The 19,840-nt window shown below is 40.9% G+C and overlaps 1 protein-coding gene across 1 annotated transcript in view; it reads left to right on the forward strand.

The window, feature by feature from the left end:
• The window catches only part of LOC139380072 (E3 ubiquitin-protein ligase MYCBP2-like), a 275,571-nt gene that overhangs the window by 39,242 nt on the left and 216,489 nt on the right, over positions 1-19,840 (forward strand). Inside the window, exons 4-5 of the mRNA XM_071122535.1 lie at positions 5,757-5,910; positions 7,857-8,053. Coding sequence (XP_070978636.1) covers positions 5,757-5,910; positions 7,857-8,053 — 351 coding nt within the window. The remainder of the gene's footprint in view (positions 1-5,756; positions 5,911-7,856; positions 8,054-19,840) is intronic.

Consider the following 19,840-nt stretch of genomic DNA (forward strand, 5'->3'; position numbering starts at 1 on the left):
AGCTTTGAATCCACAATATGGCAGAGGTTGAAAAACCATAACACACAAGTTTTCTCAACAATAAGTTATGGTCAATATTATCAGAGCTGACACTGAAATCTGACAGTACAATTCCCACAGTCGTCTTATTATCAATTTCTTTCAAACTATCATCAGTCATTTGTGTCAGTGCAGTACATGTTGAGTGCCCTTCTCTATAAGCATGCTAAAAGTCTGTTACTTCGAGAAATAGCATTGCATTTGGTCAAACACCATTTTTTCCAACAGTGTGCTAAGAGCTGGCAGCAAGCTGATAGGTCTGCTGTTAGAACCAGTAAAGGCCTCTTTACTACTCTTGGGTAGCGGACTGACTTTGGCTTCTCTCCGGGCCTGACGACAGACTTTCCTCTAGGCTTAGATTAAAGATATGATATGCTCTGAAAAATATCTGATATGATTGGTTAAAATACCAATTAGTGTAAAAAATCTAAGAGTTGGGCTGCAGCCCATGTGACAACAGGGAATGGGCTAGCCTGGGAGCCAGATCAGTCTTCTTTTGCAGACTGCAATTAGCCTGTCATCGATGGCTAATTGATGGCTGCTGTTGCCTTTTAAGATGTAAAAAAAAGCTATTTTACCTAACTCACTTTTCAAAGATGGCTAGAAATGGACAGGTTTGGTACTCTTGTAGGATGCAATCACTCCCACATTACTGACTACATGCAGCTCTCGCTTTGATCTCAAAACAAGGGCATAATAATTGCGGCCACTCATGCTGTAAAACAGTGTAGTTCAAAGTAAACGGCATAAATATATGGCAGTGGTCTGTTTGCATATAGGCCTACTTACAGCTCTGATTGGTTATGGTGCACCGGTCTGTGTAGAGTACAGGCCTGAGTCGTGCCTGCAATAGAATCTTACTCTGATGCGCTCTGCCTAAAACAAAATATTTTGCGTAGTTTGTTTTGCATGCTAAGCCTTGCATAGTTTTTGTTTCATGTTGCATTGAAAGTGGCTAATATTGCATTGATTCGATCACAATTCCCACAGTAAAGGGTAATGTTTATAGTGTTAACTAATGGGGAAAACTTTGAAGGCTGATTTAGTTATTTTACCTGGCAGTCCCTGGGAGCTGCATGAGTGCTCCCTGCATGCTGGTAGCCTAGAGGGAGCATTGCTCCTAAGTTAGTTGCACATCATCGGTGACCGACCGGCTCGATTTGGTCTCATGTAGCAACATTTGAAATGTTTTTTTTTTTTTTTTACTCTAAAAGTATAGACTCAGAGCTAGAAAATGGTATATCATACACTACAGTTGAGGAACAATGGGAAAGTAATTCTGCTTAGAAAGTTGATAACGATTGGCTCGTTCGTCCCCCCTCCTCTCCCCTGTAACTATTCCCCAGGTCGTTGCTGTAAATGAGAACGTGTTCTTAGTCAACTCACCTGGTAAAATAACGGATAAAAAAACACCACTTCACTTTTGAGAAAATGGCCCTTAAATGTTTTTGTACACCTACTGGAGAGCTCTTTGTCTACACCCATTCAGCATCTTTCACACCTTAACCTCTAGCGTCGAGCAATCCCGTATCCGGGAGCGTAATCATAGCCTCAGGCTCATTACCATAACGCAACGTTTCCTATTCATGAAAATCGCAAATGAAATGAAATAAATATATTGAAACACAAGCTTAGCCTTTTGTTAACACTGCCATCTCAGATTTTCAAAATATGCTTTAACCAAAGCTACACAAGCATTTGTGTAAGAGTATTGATAGCCTAGCATAGCATTAAGCCTAGCATTCAGCAGGCAACATTTTCACAAAAACAAGAAAAGCATTCAAATAAAATCTTTTACCTTTGAAGAACTTCGGATGTTTTCAATGAGGAGACTCTCAGTTAGATAGCAAATGTTCAGTTTTTCCAAAAATATTATTTGTGTAAGAGAGAGAGCTCCGTTCATCACGTTTGGCTAAGAAAAAAAAAAGAAAATGCAGTCACTTACAACGCCAAACTTTTTTCCAAATTAGCTCCATAATATCGACAGAAACATGGCAAACGTTGTTTAGAATCAATCCTCAAGGTGTTTTTCACATATCTATTCGATAATCTATCAGTGGTGGCAGCTGGCTTATCAGAAGAAAACGGAAAAATACTGCAGCTGGAGATTACGCAATAATTGCAACAGAGGACACCAAGCGACCACCTGGTAGATGGTCTTATGGTCAATCTTCCAATGATATGCCTACAAATACATCACAATGCTGCAGACACCTTGGGGAAAACGTGGAAAAGGTAAGCTGACTCCTAGCTCCTCCACAGCCATATAAGGAGTCATTGCCATGAGGCGGTTTCAAAAAATGCGGCACTTCCTGATTGTATTTTTATCTTGGTTTTTTCTGTAACATCAGTTCTGTGGCACTCACAGACAATATCTTTGCAGTTTTGGAAACGTCATTGTTTTCTTTCCAAAGCTGTCAATTATATGCATAGTCGCATCTTTTCGTGACAAAATATCTTGTTTAAAACAGGAACGTTTTTCATCCAAAAATTAAGAGCGCCCCATATATCGAAGAGGATGAGGATTCACATCCTTAACTGACTTGCCTAGTTAAATAAAGGTAACACACACACACACACCTGAACAGGCAGTTAACCCACTGTTCCTAGGCCGTGTGTGTTACCTTTATTTAACTAGGCAAGTCAGTTAAGAAGAAATTCTTATTTTCAATGACAGCCTAGGAACAGTGGGTTAACTGCCTGTTCAGAGGCAGAACGACAGATTTGTACCTTGTCAGCTCTGGGGTTTGAACTTCCAGTCCAACGCTCTAACCATTAGGCTACCCTGCCGCACTAAACAACCAAAGATTTCAAAAGTAAAGGCTTGTTTATACTACGTCTATCGACAGTTGTCGCAGTAACATCATGAACATTCTTTAATCGTCCAACCTCAAACTTGTCATTGTTGTCATTGTCACTAAACAAAAACAGTCTGCATGACGACAGCAGCATGGTAGTCCAAAATAGCATAACTAGTGTATGTTAACACCAATAAACCCACCCGTTTAAAAATGAAATGTTGTATATGTCAACCTAGCAAACTAAAAGCAACCTTTTTGTTTCTAGCTTGTTAGCTGACGAGCCAATTCAAATAATGACCATATCATATAGCTGACAACATCTATACTTTAGCTAATGTGTCTTCATTATTACAGGAAAATAAACTCTCAACAAGATCATTATTTAATGGCGAGCCAATTACAGAAAATGGCTTACGGTTGTGAGTGTGACAAATAAAAGCAGGGCATTCTATCAGAGAATTTGTAGCACTAACTAATAATAACTGATGACTTTGCGAACGCTCAACACCTGTTGAATATGGCCGGTGTCAGTAACTGTGGGCAAAAAAGCTTAATGAAATAGTTGCCAGCAGCACAGTTCATCACCAACGCTCTGGATATCATGAAAACAGCCTAACCAGCTCTGCTAGTGCGAGTAAAATGATCAGTGAGGCGTTCTCTCATTTGTGTCTGGGAGTAGCTAGCAAGCTAGCCAACGTTATCTTGGGTGCTTGACTGCCGGTGTGAGGTCAGAATGCTCAGAATAACCCTACTCCTTGGCCAAAGCCTCAGGTGTGCACTTTCAACGCTCCGAGAGTGAAACGCTCTGAGCGTGAGCACACTGGCACTCCAGATTAAATTTAAGAACACACCCGTTATATCCTAATTTGACTTTGGTGCAGGTCACGTTCTTCACATTACCGTCACTGGTAAACACATGTAAAATAAAATCAGTTTATTTGTCACATACACAGGATACAGGTGTAGTGAAATGGTTACTTGCGGAGTCTTTTGTGTAGCCTGGTAGGTAGGTAGCTAGTTAGCTAAACAATAAACCATAATCCCAACTCATGTTACTACCCTGCATGAATCTGCAGGTAGCTAACCAACCAGGTTCAATGTTAGCTAGCTAACATTAGGCTATACCTAGCAATGCAAATTGCTCTGAGATAAGACTAGTATTACTACACAGATCATACACGTAACGTTAAAGCCAGCCAGCTAATGTTAGATAGCTAGCTAACAGTACCCTTCAACTTGAAATGAAAATGACTTACTGACAAAATTTGACCGTATAATATCTGAAAATGTAGCTAGACATGGATGGACGTTTCTCCCTCTATCACGGATGCCATGGTTTCCCTCAGTTTGAAGATGTAATCCGGAGACAGGTGTTTTATACAACAGCCTTCTGTGTGTTCTCCCTCTGCATATTTTCAATCCAGTTTAAGAATTCTCTCCATCTCCTGAGCTATCATACTCTAATTCCACTATTTTCAAAACTCGGTCCCACAGAAAGTGGAGAGCAACGCTTTTGCATTTCTGCTACGTGATATCTTTCAAAAGAGCCGCGTTAGAAAGGAATACCTATACATATTTACCATATTTACCAGCTCATGTTATGTTATATAGACAGAAGCGTCTATAATTTAGGTAATATGTACATGTAGGTAGAGTTATTAGAGTGACTATGCATAGATAATAACAGAGTAGCAGCAGCGTTCCAGAGGTGGGGGGTGGGGGGGGGGGGGGCAATGCAAATAGTCTGGGTAGCCATTTGATTAGCTATTCAGTCTTATGGCTTGGGGGGTACAAGTTATTTAGGAGCCACTTGGACCTAGACTTGGCACTCCGGTACCGCTTGCCGTGCGGTAGCAGAGAGGACAGTCTGATTAAGGTGGCTGGAGTCAATTTTTAGGGCCTTCCTCTGACACCGCCTGGTATAGAGGTCCTGGATGGCAGGAAGCTGAGGTACTGGGCTGTACGCACTACCCTCTGTAGTGCCTTGCGGTCGGTGGCCCGAGCAGTTGCCATACCAGGCAGTGATGCAACCAGCTCAGCTGTAGAACCTTTTGAAGATTTGAGGACCCATGCAAAATCTTTTCAGTCTCCTGAGGGGAAGAGGTTTTGTCGTGTCCTCTTAACGACTGTCTTGGTGTGCTTGAACCATGTTCATTTGTTGGTGATGTGGACACCAAGGAACTTGAAGCACTCATCCTGCTCCCCTACAGCCCTGTCGATGAGAATGGGGGTTGTGCTCTTTCCTCCTTTTCCTGTAGTCCACAATCATCTCCTTTGTCTTGATCACGTTGAGGGAGAGATTGTTGTCCTTGCACCACACGGTCAGGTCTCTGACCCCTTCCCTATAGGCTGTCTCATCGTTGTCGGTGATCAGCAAACTTAATGATGGTGTTTAATTTGTTCCTGGCCGTGCAGTCATGAGTGAACAGGGAGTGAAGGAGGGGACTGAGCATGCACCCCTGAGTGGCCCACGTGTTGAGGATCAGCGTAGCGGATGTGTTGTTTCCTACCCTTACCACCTGGGGGCGGCCCATCAGGAAGTGTAGTATCCAGTTGCGGAGGGAGTTGTTTAGTCCCAGGTTCCTTAGCTTAGTGATGAGCTTTGAGGGCACTAAGGTGTTAAGCTGAGCTGTAGTCAATGAATAGCATTCTGACATAGGTGTTCCTTTTGTCCAGGTGGGAATGGGCAGTGTGGCGTGTAATAGAGTGATTGCATTGTCTGTGGATCTGTTAAGGCGGTATGCGAATTGCGGTATGCGAATTGGAGTGGGTCTTTCGTATCCGGGAGAATGCTGTTGTGAGCCATGACCACCAGCCTTTCAAAGCACTTCATGGCTACCGATGTGAGTGCTACGGGGTGGTAATTATTTAGGCAGGTTAGGAGATATCTGATAATTGTTTGTGTTTTCTCTCTAGATTATTGGCATTGGTCTGTGTGGGGTGTTTGAGCTGATCAAGGAGACTCTGTTCTCCCACCCCTCGCTGTGCCTGCGCAGCCTACAGGCTCTGCTGGACATGCTGCAGGGACAACAACCAGAGGGCTTCCAAACCGAACCTCCTGATGTACTGGGTGAGTACTAGCGCACACATGCTTGGGAAGACTCATGCACATGCTTTTATTTTTTTATTTATTATATATATTTTTTTACCTTTTATTTTACTAGGCTAGTCGGTTAAGAACAAATTCTTATTTGCAATGACGGCCTACCCTAGGCAAACCCTGGACAAGGCTTGGCCAATTGTGCGCCGCACTATGGGACTCCCAATCACAGCCGGTTGTGATACAGCCTGGATTTGAACCAGGCTGTAGTGATGCCTCTAGTATTGAGATGCAGTGCCTTAGACCTCTGCGCCAGTCGGGAGCCCAATGCTGGGACTGGGCAGAAAACTGTATTTTACTATACTGGTATTGACGCACAGACCAGTTTGGATTTTCTTCTTTACATTCTATAACGGTATATCAATGTTTGCTTTGTTGAATGTAATAACAGAGGTGGAACTTCAAAAAATTATGGCAATCGTCTGTTAATGCCAGTTCGAGACTTCTAACAGCTGAGAACGCCTAATGAGCCTCGAGCACACTTTTTTTTTTTTTTTTAAAACAGGCTGTTCATAACAGTTAAACTATTCTACCTTTGTTATCTAGCTAATAGATCCAAGTTGCCAAGACTTGAAATATGAAGACTACATTTCAACTCACTAGCATGTGGGCTTGTGCTTGAGAGAGAGTTTGAGTTCATTTTCTTTATTCACCTGTTACATTAGAGTTTGGTCATTATTAGTGGATGTGTATTATGCATGGTTCTGGTTACATTAGAGTTTGGTCATTATTAGTGGATGTGTATTATGCATGGTTCTGGTTACATTAGAGTTTGGTCATTATTAGTGGATGTGTATTATGCATGGTTCTGGTTACATTAGAGTTTGGTCATTATTAGTGGATGTGTATTATGCATGGCTCTGGTTACATTAGAGTTTGGTCATTATTAGTGGATGTGTATTATGCATGGCTCTGGTTACATTAGAGTTTGGTCATTATTAGTGGATGTGTATTATGCATGGTTCTGGTTACATTAGAGTTTGGTCATTATTAGTGGATGTGTATTATGCATGGTTCTGGTTACATTAGAGTTTGGTCATTATTAGTGGATGTGTATTATGCATGGTTCTGGTTACATTAGAGTTTGGTCATTATTAGTGGATGTGTATTATGCATGGTTCTGGTTACATTAGAGTTTGGTCATTATTAGTGGATGTGTATTATGCATGGTTCTGGTTACATTAGAGTTTGGTCATTATTAGTGGATGTGTATTATGCATGGTTCTGGTTACATTAGAGTTTGGTCATTATTAGTGGATGTGTATTATGCATGGTTCTGGTTACATTAGAGTTTGGTCATTATTAGTGGATGTGTATTATGCATGGTTCTGGTTACATTAGAGTTTGGTCATTATTAGTGGATGTGTATTATGCATGGTTCTGGTTACATTAGAGTTTGGTCATTATTAGTGGATGTGTATTATGCATGGTTCTGGTTACATTAGTAACAAAAGTGACATTTTCATAGACTGACTTGAAAGCCAGATAAGTGATTGCTGCAAACAGGCAGGTTATTTTTTTGAAGTATTTGTATTATTAGTGGGCCTTAGGTTTGTAGAAGGCTTATATTTACGAACACACACACACGGTATGTTTTTCACTCCTCGTGAGGCTCTAAAATGAATTTCCTATTTTCCCTAAACATACTCCGTAACCCAACCCCTAAACCTAACTCCTTATGCTAATTGTAACCCTAATTGTAACCCTAAACCATGAGCTTAAAAAATAGCCTTTGTCCTCATGGGGACATGGGAAATGTCCCCACGAGGGAGAATTTACCTTGTTTTACTACTAAATAGACACCCACTCACACGCACTTGTGCAGACATAGGTGTGCACACATTTTGCAGACACAGGTATGCACACACATATTACAGACACACAGCCTTTTCTAACCCTCTGTCTCCTCACTACAGAGTCTTTGTTTCACCTGCTGCTGGAGACAACGGTGCGCAGCACAGGGATGAATGACCCCACGGGGCAGGCCCTCACCGCCCTCTCCTGCGCCTGCCTCTTCAGCCTGGTGGTGTCCTGGGGAGACACGGGCAAGACCCTGCAGGCCGTCTCCGCCATCCTCACCAACAACGGCAGTCACACCTGCCAAACTATCCAGGTGAGACAACGTGGCACAACACTAAACGACACAACACACTTCCTATACAACCCCACTGAGGTTAGACTTGGTTAGACACAGGTTAAACCTGCCCCATACCTCTCCATGCATTTAAGTTAACACAGCACACATCCTATACGTACAACCCAACTCACACAGGTTAGACATAGACTATACCTACCCATAGCACCCCATATAGGTGAGACAACACACGCATCCTAGAAGTACGACCCCGCCCCCTCATCCAGATGGATTAGGAGACCTACACTACCGGTCAAAAGTTTTTTCTTTTCTTTTTACCATTTTCTACATTGTATAATAATAGTGAAGACATCAAAACTATGAAATAACACATTCATCCAAACTGGTCCATGCGTTCCATATGGAATCAATCCATCATCCCAAACCATAGCAATTTGGTTGAGATCGGGGGATTGTGGAGGCCAGGTCATCTGATGCAGCACTCCATCACTCTCCTTCATGGTCAAATAGCCCTTCACAGCCTGGAGGTGTGTTGGATCATTGTCCTGTTGAAAAACAAATGATAGTCCCACAAAGCGCAAACCAGGTGGGATGGCGTATAACTGCAGAATGCTGTAGTAGCCATGCTGGTTAAGTGTGCGTTGAATTCTAAATAAATCACAAAGTGTCGCCAGCAAATCACCCCCACACCATAACACCACCAACTCTATGCTTTACGGTGGGAAATACACATGCGGAGATCATCCGTTCACCCACACCACATCCTTCTCCATCTGACTCTGCCGTTTTGGATTGAGAAACTGACGATACAACAACGCAACAAATACATTGATCATCTCAGCAAGGTTTTACCCGTAGTCGTGGAGCTGGGGGGAAGTGCAACTGAAATGTAACTGAGATGTAGTTGAAATAAACATCTGCATTTTGAAAGAGTTAATTATTTTATGAACAAATACTGTATATGCGTCTATATGCGTCTTCCATGGTCCAGCTACAGCTTCTTCTGACAATGTAGACAATGTAGTGTGCACGCTTGACAGAGAAAGAGCATTGTTTTAAATTGTTACTCTTCTTCATCCTCATCATTCAGTTAATTCAAATTCAATTGTAATTAGGGTTTGCAAAGGGTCAAACATTTTGGTAAATTTCTGAAATTTTTCATGACAATTTCCATAGGATGTTACACTGGAATTTTGGGAATTTTGCTTAAATTCATCAAAAACGTATCCTATGACAGTGAACCTAATGAGATGCTATTGAGCCCACACTACTAAACTGTCTGAGCCAAGGACTACATGCTTTCAGGTATGTTTTTATTACAATATTGGATGGGGGGAATATATTTTATGACATGCATGATTTTTTTGTTAACTAGTAAATAGTAGCCTACAGCAAAGTGTGTTTAAATCCTTTCTAACTTGTTAACAATTTCTTGTATCATGTATTTTGGGAGAGAGTGGTAAGCAGCCTGAAACTCTGCAAGACTCTGCTTGCAGATGTAAGAGAAGAAATCCGTACTGCCCTGCCCACTTCACTGTTGTATTTCAAAACTGCAGTTTTGTAGCATCAAAAAGCGAAGACTTCTGAAGCCCATACACGTTGCAGCGTACATGTTGAACCCCAAGTATGCTGGCAAGAGCATCCTGTCTCGCGCAGAGATCAACAAAGCCTATGGTTTCATCACTGCTGTGTCTCGCCTGGATGAGGGAAAGGTTCTTGGCAGTCTAGCGACGTACACTTCCAAGCAAGGGCTTTGGGATGGAGACGCAATATGACAGTCGTGCCAACATATCTCATCAGCCACCTGGTGGAAGGGACTTTGTGGATCTGAGGCTCTTTCCTGTTGTCTCCATCATCCTCCAAATCCCACCAACATCAGCCGCCACGAAGCACAACTAGTCCTTGTTTGGGAACGCACACACAACAGGCCGACCAATACAAGGGTTGAAAAATTGGTGGCTATCTGGGCAAATTTGAGTCTTTTTGAGCCTGACAATGAGCCATCCTCAACAAGGTTGGAAAGTGACAGTCAAGCTGAGGCCTCAGAGCCTGATGTTCAAGAGGTGGATATTGACGTCCAGGGAGAAGACATGGACGCCTGAGAGGAAGACAACCAAAGTTAAGCATGCTCAAGTTTTCAGTTTGTCTTATTTCTTGTTTGTTTCACAATAAAAAATATTTTGCGTCTTCAAAGTGTTGTGTAATAAATATATTTTAATTCCAGGTCGTAAGGCAACAAAATAGGAAAAATGCCAAGCGAGGGTGAATGCTTTCGCAAAGCAACGTATGTTGATAACGTTTTTGGGAGATGCGATGGATCATTCAATTTTCTCTTTTGTTGTTCAGTGAAATCATCCAATGTGAAGAGTCAATTCATTTAATTCAAGTTCAATTCGTGACTAAATTGTTTTTTTATTCATATTGTAAGGATTTAATGATGTCTACATATGATAAGGTTTCTGTTTCTGTTTCCATATATTGTAAATATATCCAATACAAAAAACATCTATATTTAAATGGTATTAATTTGTATATATTCCCCTCTAATTCCCATATATTCTCACGGAAAGTTTCCACCTCTGAATATTCCCCTTAATTGTAATACATTTTGTCACTCCCATAGCAAAGTTTGAAAGCAGACGGATTTGTGAAATTGCTTTATTAGACCTTTTTCTGTTGCATGAGGTTTGGTGATTACAGAATCGGTAGGATATTAAATAAACACTGAAATAGGCAACAGAAGCAGGAACATCACTCTACTCATTCCTGGCTTTCGTAAAAAATAAGTTGTATTATAATGCAGAGTTAGACACATTGCTTGATATTGAGTTAGAAATGTACAACTTTATAGTACTTAAGCATCGGAAACATTGCAAGTTGGCCCTTTTTTGGCATTAAGCTACACTTTACAATCGGACTCAACTCTGACTGACCCGCAGCATCTATCGGTAGTCTAAACTGTAGCACAAATTGCGGGATTGTTCACACCTAGCTGAGCTATTAGACTATCCATGTCTAAATTAATGGAGGTGTGAATGTTTCAGTCACTCTCTCCTATCGCAGTCCTGTTTCAGTCACTCTCTCCTATCGAGTCCTGCGTCATGCAAGTAAATCAGCTGCCAGCTTGTGGATCTTGTTGATTTCCTCTTGCTTTTAGAGGTCTACTGTCCACCTGGTAATTGTGTGGTTCCAAATGATAGTGTCACCTTCAGATGGATGTGTGGTTTCAGGGAGAAGCCAGCTGTGAGCCTGCGACCAGACACAGTGGATAAAGAGTCACCTTCAGATGGATGTGTGGTTTCAGGGCGAAGCCAGCTGTGAGCCTGGGACCAGACACAGTGGATAAAGAGTCACCTTCAGACGGATGTGTGGATTCAGGGAGAAGCCAGTGTGACTCACCACCTGGATTCGGTCTTATGTAGCAACATTTGAAATAGTGTTTTTTTTTACATTAGAAAGAAGGACTCAGAGCTACAAAATGGTATAGCATACATTGCATTTGAGGAACAATGGGAAAGTATTTCTGCTTTGAAAGTTGATCTACTTGTAAAATCGCCTTTTGAATGTTTTGCTATCTAGTGAAGAGCTCTTCTTTGTCTACACCCATTCAGCATTAGCCCCACCAATCTTGTTTCTCTCTTAAAGAGCCCATTTGACGCTCTGGCCGGTGAATTGTTTACGTCTGGATAGCATGAAAACAGCATGAAAACAGCCGAACCAAGCTTTTTTGCAGACGTTTACTGACACCGGCCATATTAGCTAGTTAAACAATGAGCAGTGTCAACAATAGGAGCTAACCAACCATGTTCAATGTTAGCTAGCTAACATTAGGCTCTAACTTGAACAGCACACGGCTCTGGGAAACTAATAATAACGTCAGCTAGGGAGCCAGCCAGCTAACATTAGCTAGCTAGCTAGCTAACAGTACACTTTAGCATAAGACATATAGCTAGCTTGGTAAACAAAGTGTAAGTTCACACACGTCACAACATTAGCTAACGTTAGCTAGTTAATCAACAATGAACAGTGCCACAGTGCTGGAAGCTAACCAACCATGTTTAATGTTAGGTAACTAGAACAGCAAACGGCTCTGGAAACAAATTATATCAGCTAGGGAGCCAGCCACCTAACGTTGCTAGCTAGCTAGCTAACAATACACTTTAGCTTGAAATGAAACCACTTTGTCAAAATTAGAAAACGTGTAATATCAGAAAAGGTAGCTAGCTATCTTACCTATATACATCATCGTGCATGGACGCGTCTCCCTGTCAGGAATGTCATGCCACGGTAGCCCTTAGTTTGAAGACGTAATCCGGAGACAGGTGTTTTCTCCATCTCTTTAGCTATCATACTCTAATTCCACTAATTTAAAAACTTGATCCTCCAGAAAGTAAAAAAAAAAAAAGCCGAGTTTGACAGAATTATCCACACAGACTGACGAGCTTCTATGGCAGACCAATCCGAACTCCTCTCTCGGCATGTTCAGCCCACTCATTATCTCAGCCAATCCTGGCTAGTGGGAAGGTTGCTCGCTTTCTCTGTGGCTTAACCAACAATTGTATTTACTGATTGGATACAAGTTTGTTATTAAGACACATGAAAGTTCACATAGTCAAGAAGGCATTTCAGCCAAAAAACGCATTTTGATGAAAAAAATATTTTTTACTTTCAAACGGCTCTCCTGTGAAGTTGTGACTTGCTGTGACATACACCTAGTTTCCTGAATCGGGTCACATAATTGTCTAATATTAGATGGCTCTTTAAAACTTCTTCAGAATCGGTGGGTCCCCTGCGGGACGTTGAGCTAACGTAGGCAATTTGCATGAGGTTGTAAGTAACAAGAACATTTCCCAGGACATAGACATATCTGATATTGGCAGACAGCTTAAATTATTGCTATCTAACTGCACTGTTAAACAAACACTCAAACAGGCAACAGAAGTAGGATCGGTCTTATTTTTGAAAATACATTGATGTTTTAAAAAGCGATGCACATTTAACAGTTAGGTTATTGATTATAGGCCTAATTAAGTTCAGGTTTCCTCTCCTCACTTTTCGTAGACAATAAGGCAAAGGCATTTTTCAAATTTCCTCATTCTGCTGCTTCCTCCGGCATTGTTCTCAACACCAACATGTTGGTTAATCTTGCTATTATGCACACAGCAACATGGTCTAGGAAAAGGCTCCAATTCAACAGTGCACTGATGTGCTTCCAAACTGTGATAAAAATTACAGACCTCTACATGCTTTGTAAGTAGGAAAACCTGCACAATCGTCAGTGTATCAAATACTTGTTCTCCCCACTGTATATGAAATTTATTAATTACACCGTTTGATTGTTGCAGTCAAAATGACTGCTCATTAGTTTGAAGGTGGGTTCCATCGAGGCCCAGCAGTTTGTCTCCTCCCCTTCTACACTGATTGAAGTAGATTTAACAAGTGACATAAGGGATCATAGCTTTCACCTGTATTCACCTCTGTCTGTCTGTCATGGAAAGAGCAGGTGTTCGTAATGTTTTGTACACTCAGTGTACAAAGGTTAATTTAACAGTAAAATAAGATGCATAAAAAAATGTAAGCTGTGAATGCCTCAAACTAGTTCACCAAGTTATGTTGTTACTGTGTGACTGGCATGCTAGCTGCTAGCATGAAAAACCCATATTTCAAATTGGCAAGAAATAGTAATTAATGCTATAATGTGCATATCAGCACATGACTCTCATAATCTTACATAAAGTATGAAAAAAATTCAAAAGACTATCTGCGGGTCGCCTCAACACAAGTTTTGTTGCAGCTTTGAAATTGGCCACTAGTGGGAACTTACACACTGTCAATAACTTCGGAATAAAACATGCAGATCAATTGGTTGAAACATTAAACAGTAAAGTTATTATAAATACAAAAAAAAATATAGAAGTGTGGTTAATAGGTACGTTTTCCCAAGTATAATAACACCAAAGGGCTGTATCGCCACTACAAACATCCCTAATTGCCCACACCTATGCACAATCAACACTAGACAAGACTTCCTGGCAGAGCGTTATTTCTATCCCAATCCTTGCCCCAACCTGTGCATGAACTAGGGACACTGAGCACATCTGTGTGAGGACCTTTTCAAGGAAGAATGTGTTTGTTTCTTATGATTCTATGCATCATTTAATTGATAAGATTTAATCATCTTAATTGTTTATTGTTTTGCTTGCTTACAAATTTATGTTATCTATTTATTTCTACTATGTTTTGTAACTTTCCCCAGGTCGCTGTAAATGAGAATGTATTCTGTCAACTCACCTGGTAAAATAAGGAATAAATTAAACATCAACAACTGTCACACATGAATCATTGTTAGCTATCGCTCCATAAAATCCGTAGAAGGGAAACGACTACTTCCAAGGTCTCAGAGGGATGAATGAATGCTACTAGCGTGCACTTCAAACTAGCTATCCATTTCACATCGGCTACAAATCACATTTTACACGTTTCGTAAACTAACATCTTACTTGCAGCTCCTTCCTAACAACAGAGAGAGAAAAAGAGAAACAATAGAAAAATAATAAGGAATAAATACACAATGAGGAATTATAACTTGCCTTTATACGATATGCAGGGGTACGAGGTAATTGAGGTAAATATGTACATATAAGTAGGGATAAAGTGACTAGGCATCAGGATAGACAAACAGTAACCGCAGCGTATGTGATGGGTCAAAAGAGTTAGTTCAAAAAGGGTCAATGCAGATAGTAAAATAGTTAACCAATAGCTACCCGGACTAAATATTTAGCAGTTTAGCAGGGGCACAGAGCTGTGTTTAAATAGTACTTATTTTCTTTCAAATACTTTTGAGTATTTGCTTGAGCCTGCCTGTTTTAGAACATTCAGGGGTTTTTCTTTATTTTTACAATTTTATACATTGTAGAATAATAGTGAAGATATCAAAACTATGAAATCTTATTTAACTTGGCAAGTCAGTTAAAACATTCTTATTTACAATGACGGCCTAGGAACAGTGGGTTAACTACCTTGTTCAGGGGCAGAACGACAAATTTTTACCTTGTCAGCTCGGGGATTCGACCTAGCAACCTTTCGGTTACTGGCTCAACACTCTAATCACTAGGCTACCTGCCGCCCCAAAGCATTCCAGGTAAATAAATAACACACATGGAATCATGTAGTAACCAAAAAAAGTGTTAAACAAATCCAAATATCTTTTATATTTGAGATTCTTCAAAGTAGCCACCATTTGCATTCTCTCAACCAGCTTCACCTGGAATGCTTTTCCAACAGTCTTGAAGGAGTTCTCACACATGCTGAGCACTTGTTGGCCGCTTTTCCTTCACTCTGTGGTCCGACACATCCCAAACCATCTCAATTTGGTTGAGGTCGGGAATTGTGGAGGTCAGGTCATCTGATGCAGCACTCAATCACTCTCTTTCTTGGTCAAATAGCCCTTACACAGCCAGGAGGTGTGTTGTGTCATAGTCTTGTTGAAAAACAAATGATAGTCCCACTAATCCCAAACCACTGACACCGTCGCCAGGTGTACTGTGTTTTTTCCAACACATTGGTGCGGCTGGCTTCCGGGTTAAGTGGGCATTGTGTCAAGAAGCAGTGCGACTTGGCTGGGTTGTGTTTCTGAGGACGCACTGCTCTCGAGTCCGTACAGGAGTTGCAGAGGTGGGACAAGTGTAACTACCAATTGGATACAATTTCCAAAACTAAAGCATTGTATTTGGGACCATTTATTCACTAAACCCTAAACCTCAACTTCATCTTGTAATGAATCATGTGGAAATTTAGCAAGTTGAGGTCACTGAACTACTTGGAGTAACCCTGGATTGTAAACTGTCATGGTCAATACATATTGATACAACAGTAGCTAAGATGGGGAGAAGTCTGTCCATAATGAAGTGCTGCTCTGCCTTATTACACTATCAACAAGGCAGGTCCTACAGGCCCTAGTTTTGTCGCACCTAGACTACTGTTAATTCAGGTGCCACAAAAAGGGACTTGGGAAATCGCTATTGGATCTGTACAGGGCAGCATGGCTGGCCCTTAAAAATACACAGAGAGCCCTGAGGCCTACATAGGCATTTTTGTTTTTAATGGAATAGAAACTAGAGGTCGACCGATTTATGATTTTTCAATACCGATACCGATTATTGGAGGACCAAAAAAAGCCGATACCGGCTTTTTTTTATTTGTAATAATGACAATTACAACAATACTGAATGAACACTTATTTTAACTTAATTTAATACATCAATAAAATCAATTTAGCCTCAAATAAATAATGAAACCTGTTCAATTTGGTTTAAATAATGCAGAAACAAAGTGTTGGAGAAGAAAGTAAAAGTGCAATATGTGCCATGTAAGAAAGCTAACGTTTAAGTTCCTTGCTCAGAACATTAGAACATATGAAAGCTGGTGGTTCCTTTTAACATGAGTCTTCAATATTCCCAGGTAAGAAGTTTTAGGTTGTAGTTATTATAGGGTTAGGGTTAGGGTTATTCCCAGGTAAATTATAGATATTATAGGAATTATAGGACTATTTCTCTCTCTACCATTTCTATTTCATTAACCTTTGACTATTGGATGTTCTTATAGTCACTTTAGTATTGCCAGTGTAACAGTATAGCTTCCGTCCCTCTCCTCGCTCCTACCTGGGCTCGAACCAGCAACACAACGACAACAGCCACCCTCGAAGCAGCGTTACCCATCACTCTATAAAAGCTGTGGCCCTTGCAGAGCAAGGGGAACAACTACTAAAAGTCTCAGAGCGAGTGACGTTTGAAACGCTATTAGCGCGCACCCCGCTAACTAGCTAGCCATTTGTCATCGGTTACACCAGCCTAATCTCGGGAGTTGATAGGCTTGAAGTCATAAACAGTTGCTGGCAATTGCACGAAAGTGCTGTTTGAGCGATGGTAGGCAACAGCAGGCTTGTAAGCATTCATTCAGTCAGACTGCTCTATCAAATCATAGACTTAGGTATAACATGATAACACACAGAAATACGAGCCTTAGGTCATTAATATGGTCGAATCCGGAAACTATCATCTCGAACAAGACGTTTATTCTTTCAGTGAAATACGGAACCGTTCCGTATTTTATCTAACGGATGGCATCCATAAGTCTAAATATTCCTGTTACATTGCACAACCTTCAATGTTATGTCATAATTACGTAAAAGTCTGGCAAATTAGGCGGCCCAAACTGTTGCATATACACTGACTCTGCGTGCAATGAACGCAAGAGAAGTCTCACAATTTCACCTGGTTAATATTGCCTGCTAACCTGGCTTTCTTTGAGCTAAATATGCAGGTTTAAAAATATCTACTTCTGTGTATTGATTTTAAGAAAGGCATTGATGTTTATGGTTAGGTACACATTGGAGCAACGATACGCTCCGCATCGATTCTATGCAACGCAGGACACGCTAGATAAACTAGTAATATCATCAACCATGTGTAGTTGACTAGTGATTATGATTGTTTTTCATAAGATACGTTTAATGCTAGTTAGCAACTTACCTTGGCTTACTGCATTCGCGTAACAGGCAGGCTCCTCGTGTAGTGCAATGAGAGGCAGGTGGTTAGAGCGTTGGACTATTTAACTGTAAGGTTGCAAGATTGAATCCCCCGAGCTGATTTAAAATCTGTTGTTCTGCCCCTGAACAAGGCAGTTAACCCACCGTTCCTAGGCCGTCATTGAAAATAAGAATGTGTTCTTAACTGACCTGCCTAGTTAAATAAAGGTAATAAAAAATATAAATAAATGGCCAAATAGGTGTCCAAATATACCGATTTCTGATTATGAAAACTTGAAAACTATTAATCAGTCTACCTCTAATAGAAACACCATAATATTAAGGAACATTAATACCAAAAATGTTAGTCTCTAGTACAGCCAATATTTAAAACGGTCAACTGCATTTGTGAATTCAATCGCTGTAGCCGAGATGTTGCGGTTTATTCATTGTTAAATTAAATGCTTCCTTTATTTAGTTGAACTAAAATGCTTGACTGTATTTAAAGACATGGATGATTTGTATGCTGTGTGATGTCATGCACAGATGAATCATTGATTGATATACTTACTGTATATTGTAGTAGTTCTTTATGCCAATAAGTAAGTTACGCTAAAACATCTACAGTAAACAGGACTCTTAGGCCTACAGCTGTGTCATTTCAATAACTGCTCAAAGATGCCCTCTAGTGGTCAAACTAGCATTAATGGCAACAATTGCTGACCGTAAAATATGACGTTAAGCATGCTAACATGCCATACAATTACGCCTCAAGTTGTGCTGCAGTATGACTCCACTTTTAAAGGAAGAACCACTGTACATTTTAAAGAGAGCATGGGTTTTAGGAATAGGGAATGTTTTTCCTAAACAAATTAAGGATTTTGGTTACAGAACTTTTCAGTCAGCTTCGTACCACCCTGCATCCACCTGCTGGCTTGCCTCTGAAGCTAAGATTGGTTGGTCCTGGTCAGTCCCTGGATGGGAGACCTGATGCTGCTGGAAGTGGTGTTGTAGGGCCAGTAGGGCCCTTTCCTATGGTCGATTTAAAAATAAAAAATAAATATCCCAATGCCCCAGGGCATCTTGCCGATGGGACGTTAAATGGGTGTCCTGACTCTCTCTGTGGTCACTAAAGATCCTATGGCACTTAACGTAAGAGTAGGGTGTTAATCTCATTAATCCCGTTAATCCCATGTCATTTACAAAATAGCCTCCAATACCCTACTCAACAAATTGGATGCAGTCTATCACCGTGCAATCTGTTTTGTCACCAAAGCCCCATATACTACCCACCATTGCGACCTGTACGCTCTCGTTGGCTGGCCCTCGCTTCATACTCGTCGCCAAACAAACTGTCTCCATGTCATCTACAAGACCCTGCTAGGTAAAGTCCCCCCTTATCTCAGCTCGCTGGTCACCATAGCATCACCCACCTGTAGCACGCGCTCCAGCAGGTATATCTCTCTGGTCACCCCCAAAACCAATGATTTCTTTGTCCGCCTTTCCTTCCAGTTCTCTTCTGCCAATGACTGGAACGAACTACAACATTTTTTATTTCTACTTTGTACATTCTTCCACTGCAAATCTACCATTCCAGTGTTTTACTTGCTATATTGTATTTACTTTGCCACCATGGCCTTTTTTTGCCTTTACCTCCCTTATCTCACCTCATTTGCTCACATCGTATATAGACTTGTTTATACTGTATTGTTGACTGTATTTTTGTTTTACTCCATGTGTAACTCTGTGTCATTGTATGTGTCGAACTGCTTTGCTTTATCTTGGCCAGCGTAATTGTAAATGAGAACTTGTTCTCAATTTGCCTACCTGGTTAAATAAAGTAAAGTAATAAAATAAAAAAAAGTTTAAAAAAAGTAATAAAATCCTGGTGTCCTGGCTAAATTATAACATCTGTTCCTCATACCATCACGGTCACCAAATCATCCCCAGCTTACAATTGGATTGTTCATCTACCCTTTTCTCCCATGTAACTATTCCCCAGGTCGTTGCTGTAAATTAGAATGTGTCCAGTCGACTTACCTGGTAAAATAAGGGGGAAAAAGTTAAATGGCTGTAATTATGTTGTAGCTTCAGCAGCACGGACAGAGGAATAAACACTTTGATCTGTGGTGGTTGCTGCAGCAGGGAGGAGAGAGCGACAACGGGTGCTAGTCAGTCACTCACTGTCTTTATTTTTACACAACGCACAAAGTCTGAGTCTGGCCCAGCACAATCAAATTAATTTCTGTTCGGAGTCCCTCTCGTCATTTGTGCGTCTT

Source organism: Oncorhynchus clarkii, chromosome 22, assembly GCF_045791955.1.
Source record: "Oncorhynchus clarkii lewisi isolate Uvic-CL-2024 chromosome 22, UVic_Ocla_1.0, whole genome shotgun sequence".
Lineage (NCBI taxonomy): Eukaryota > Metazoa > Chordata > Actinopteri > Salmoniformes > Salmonidae > Oncorhynchus > Oncorhynchus clarkii.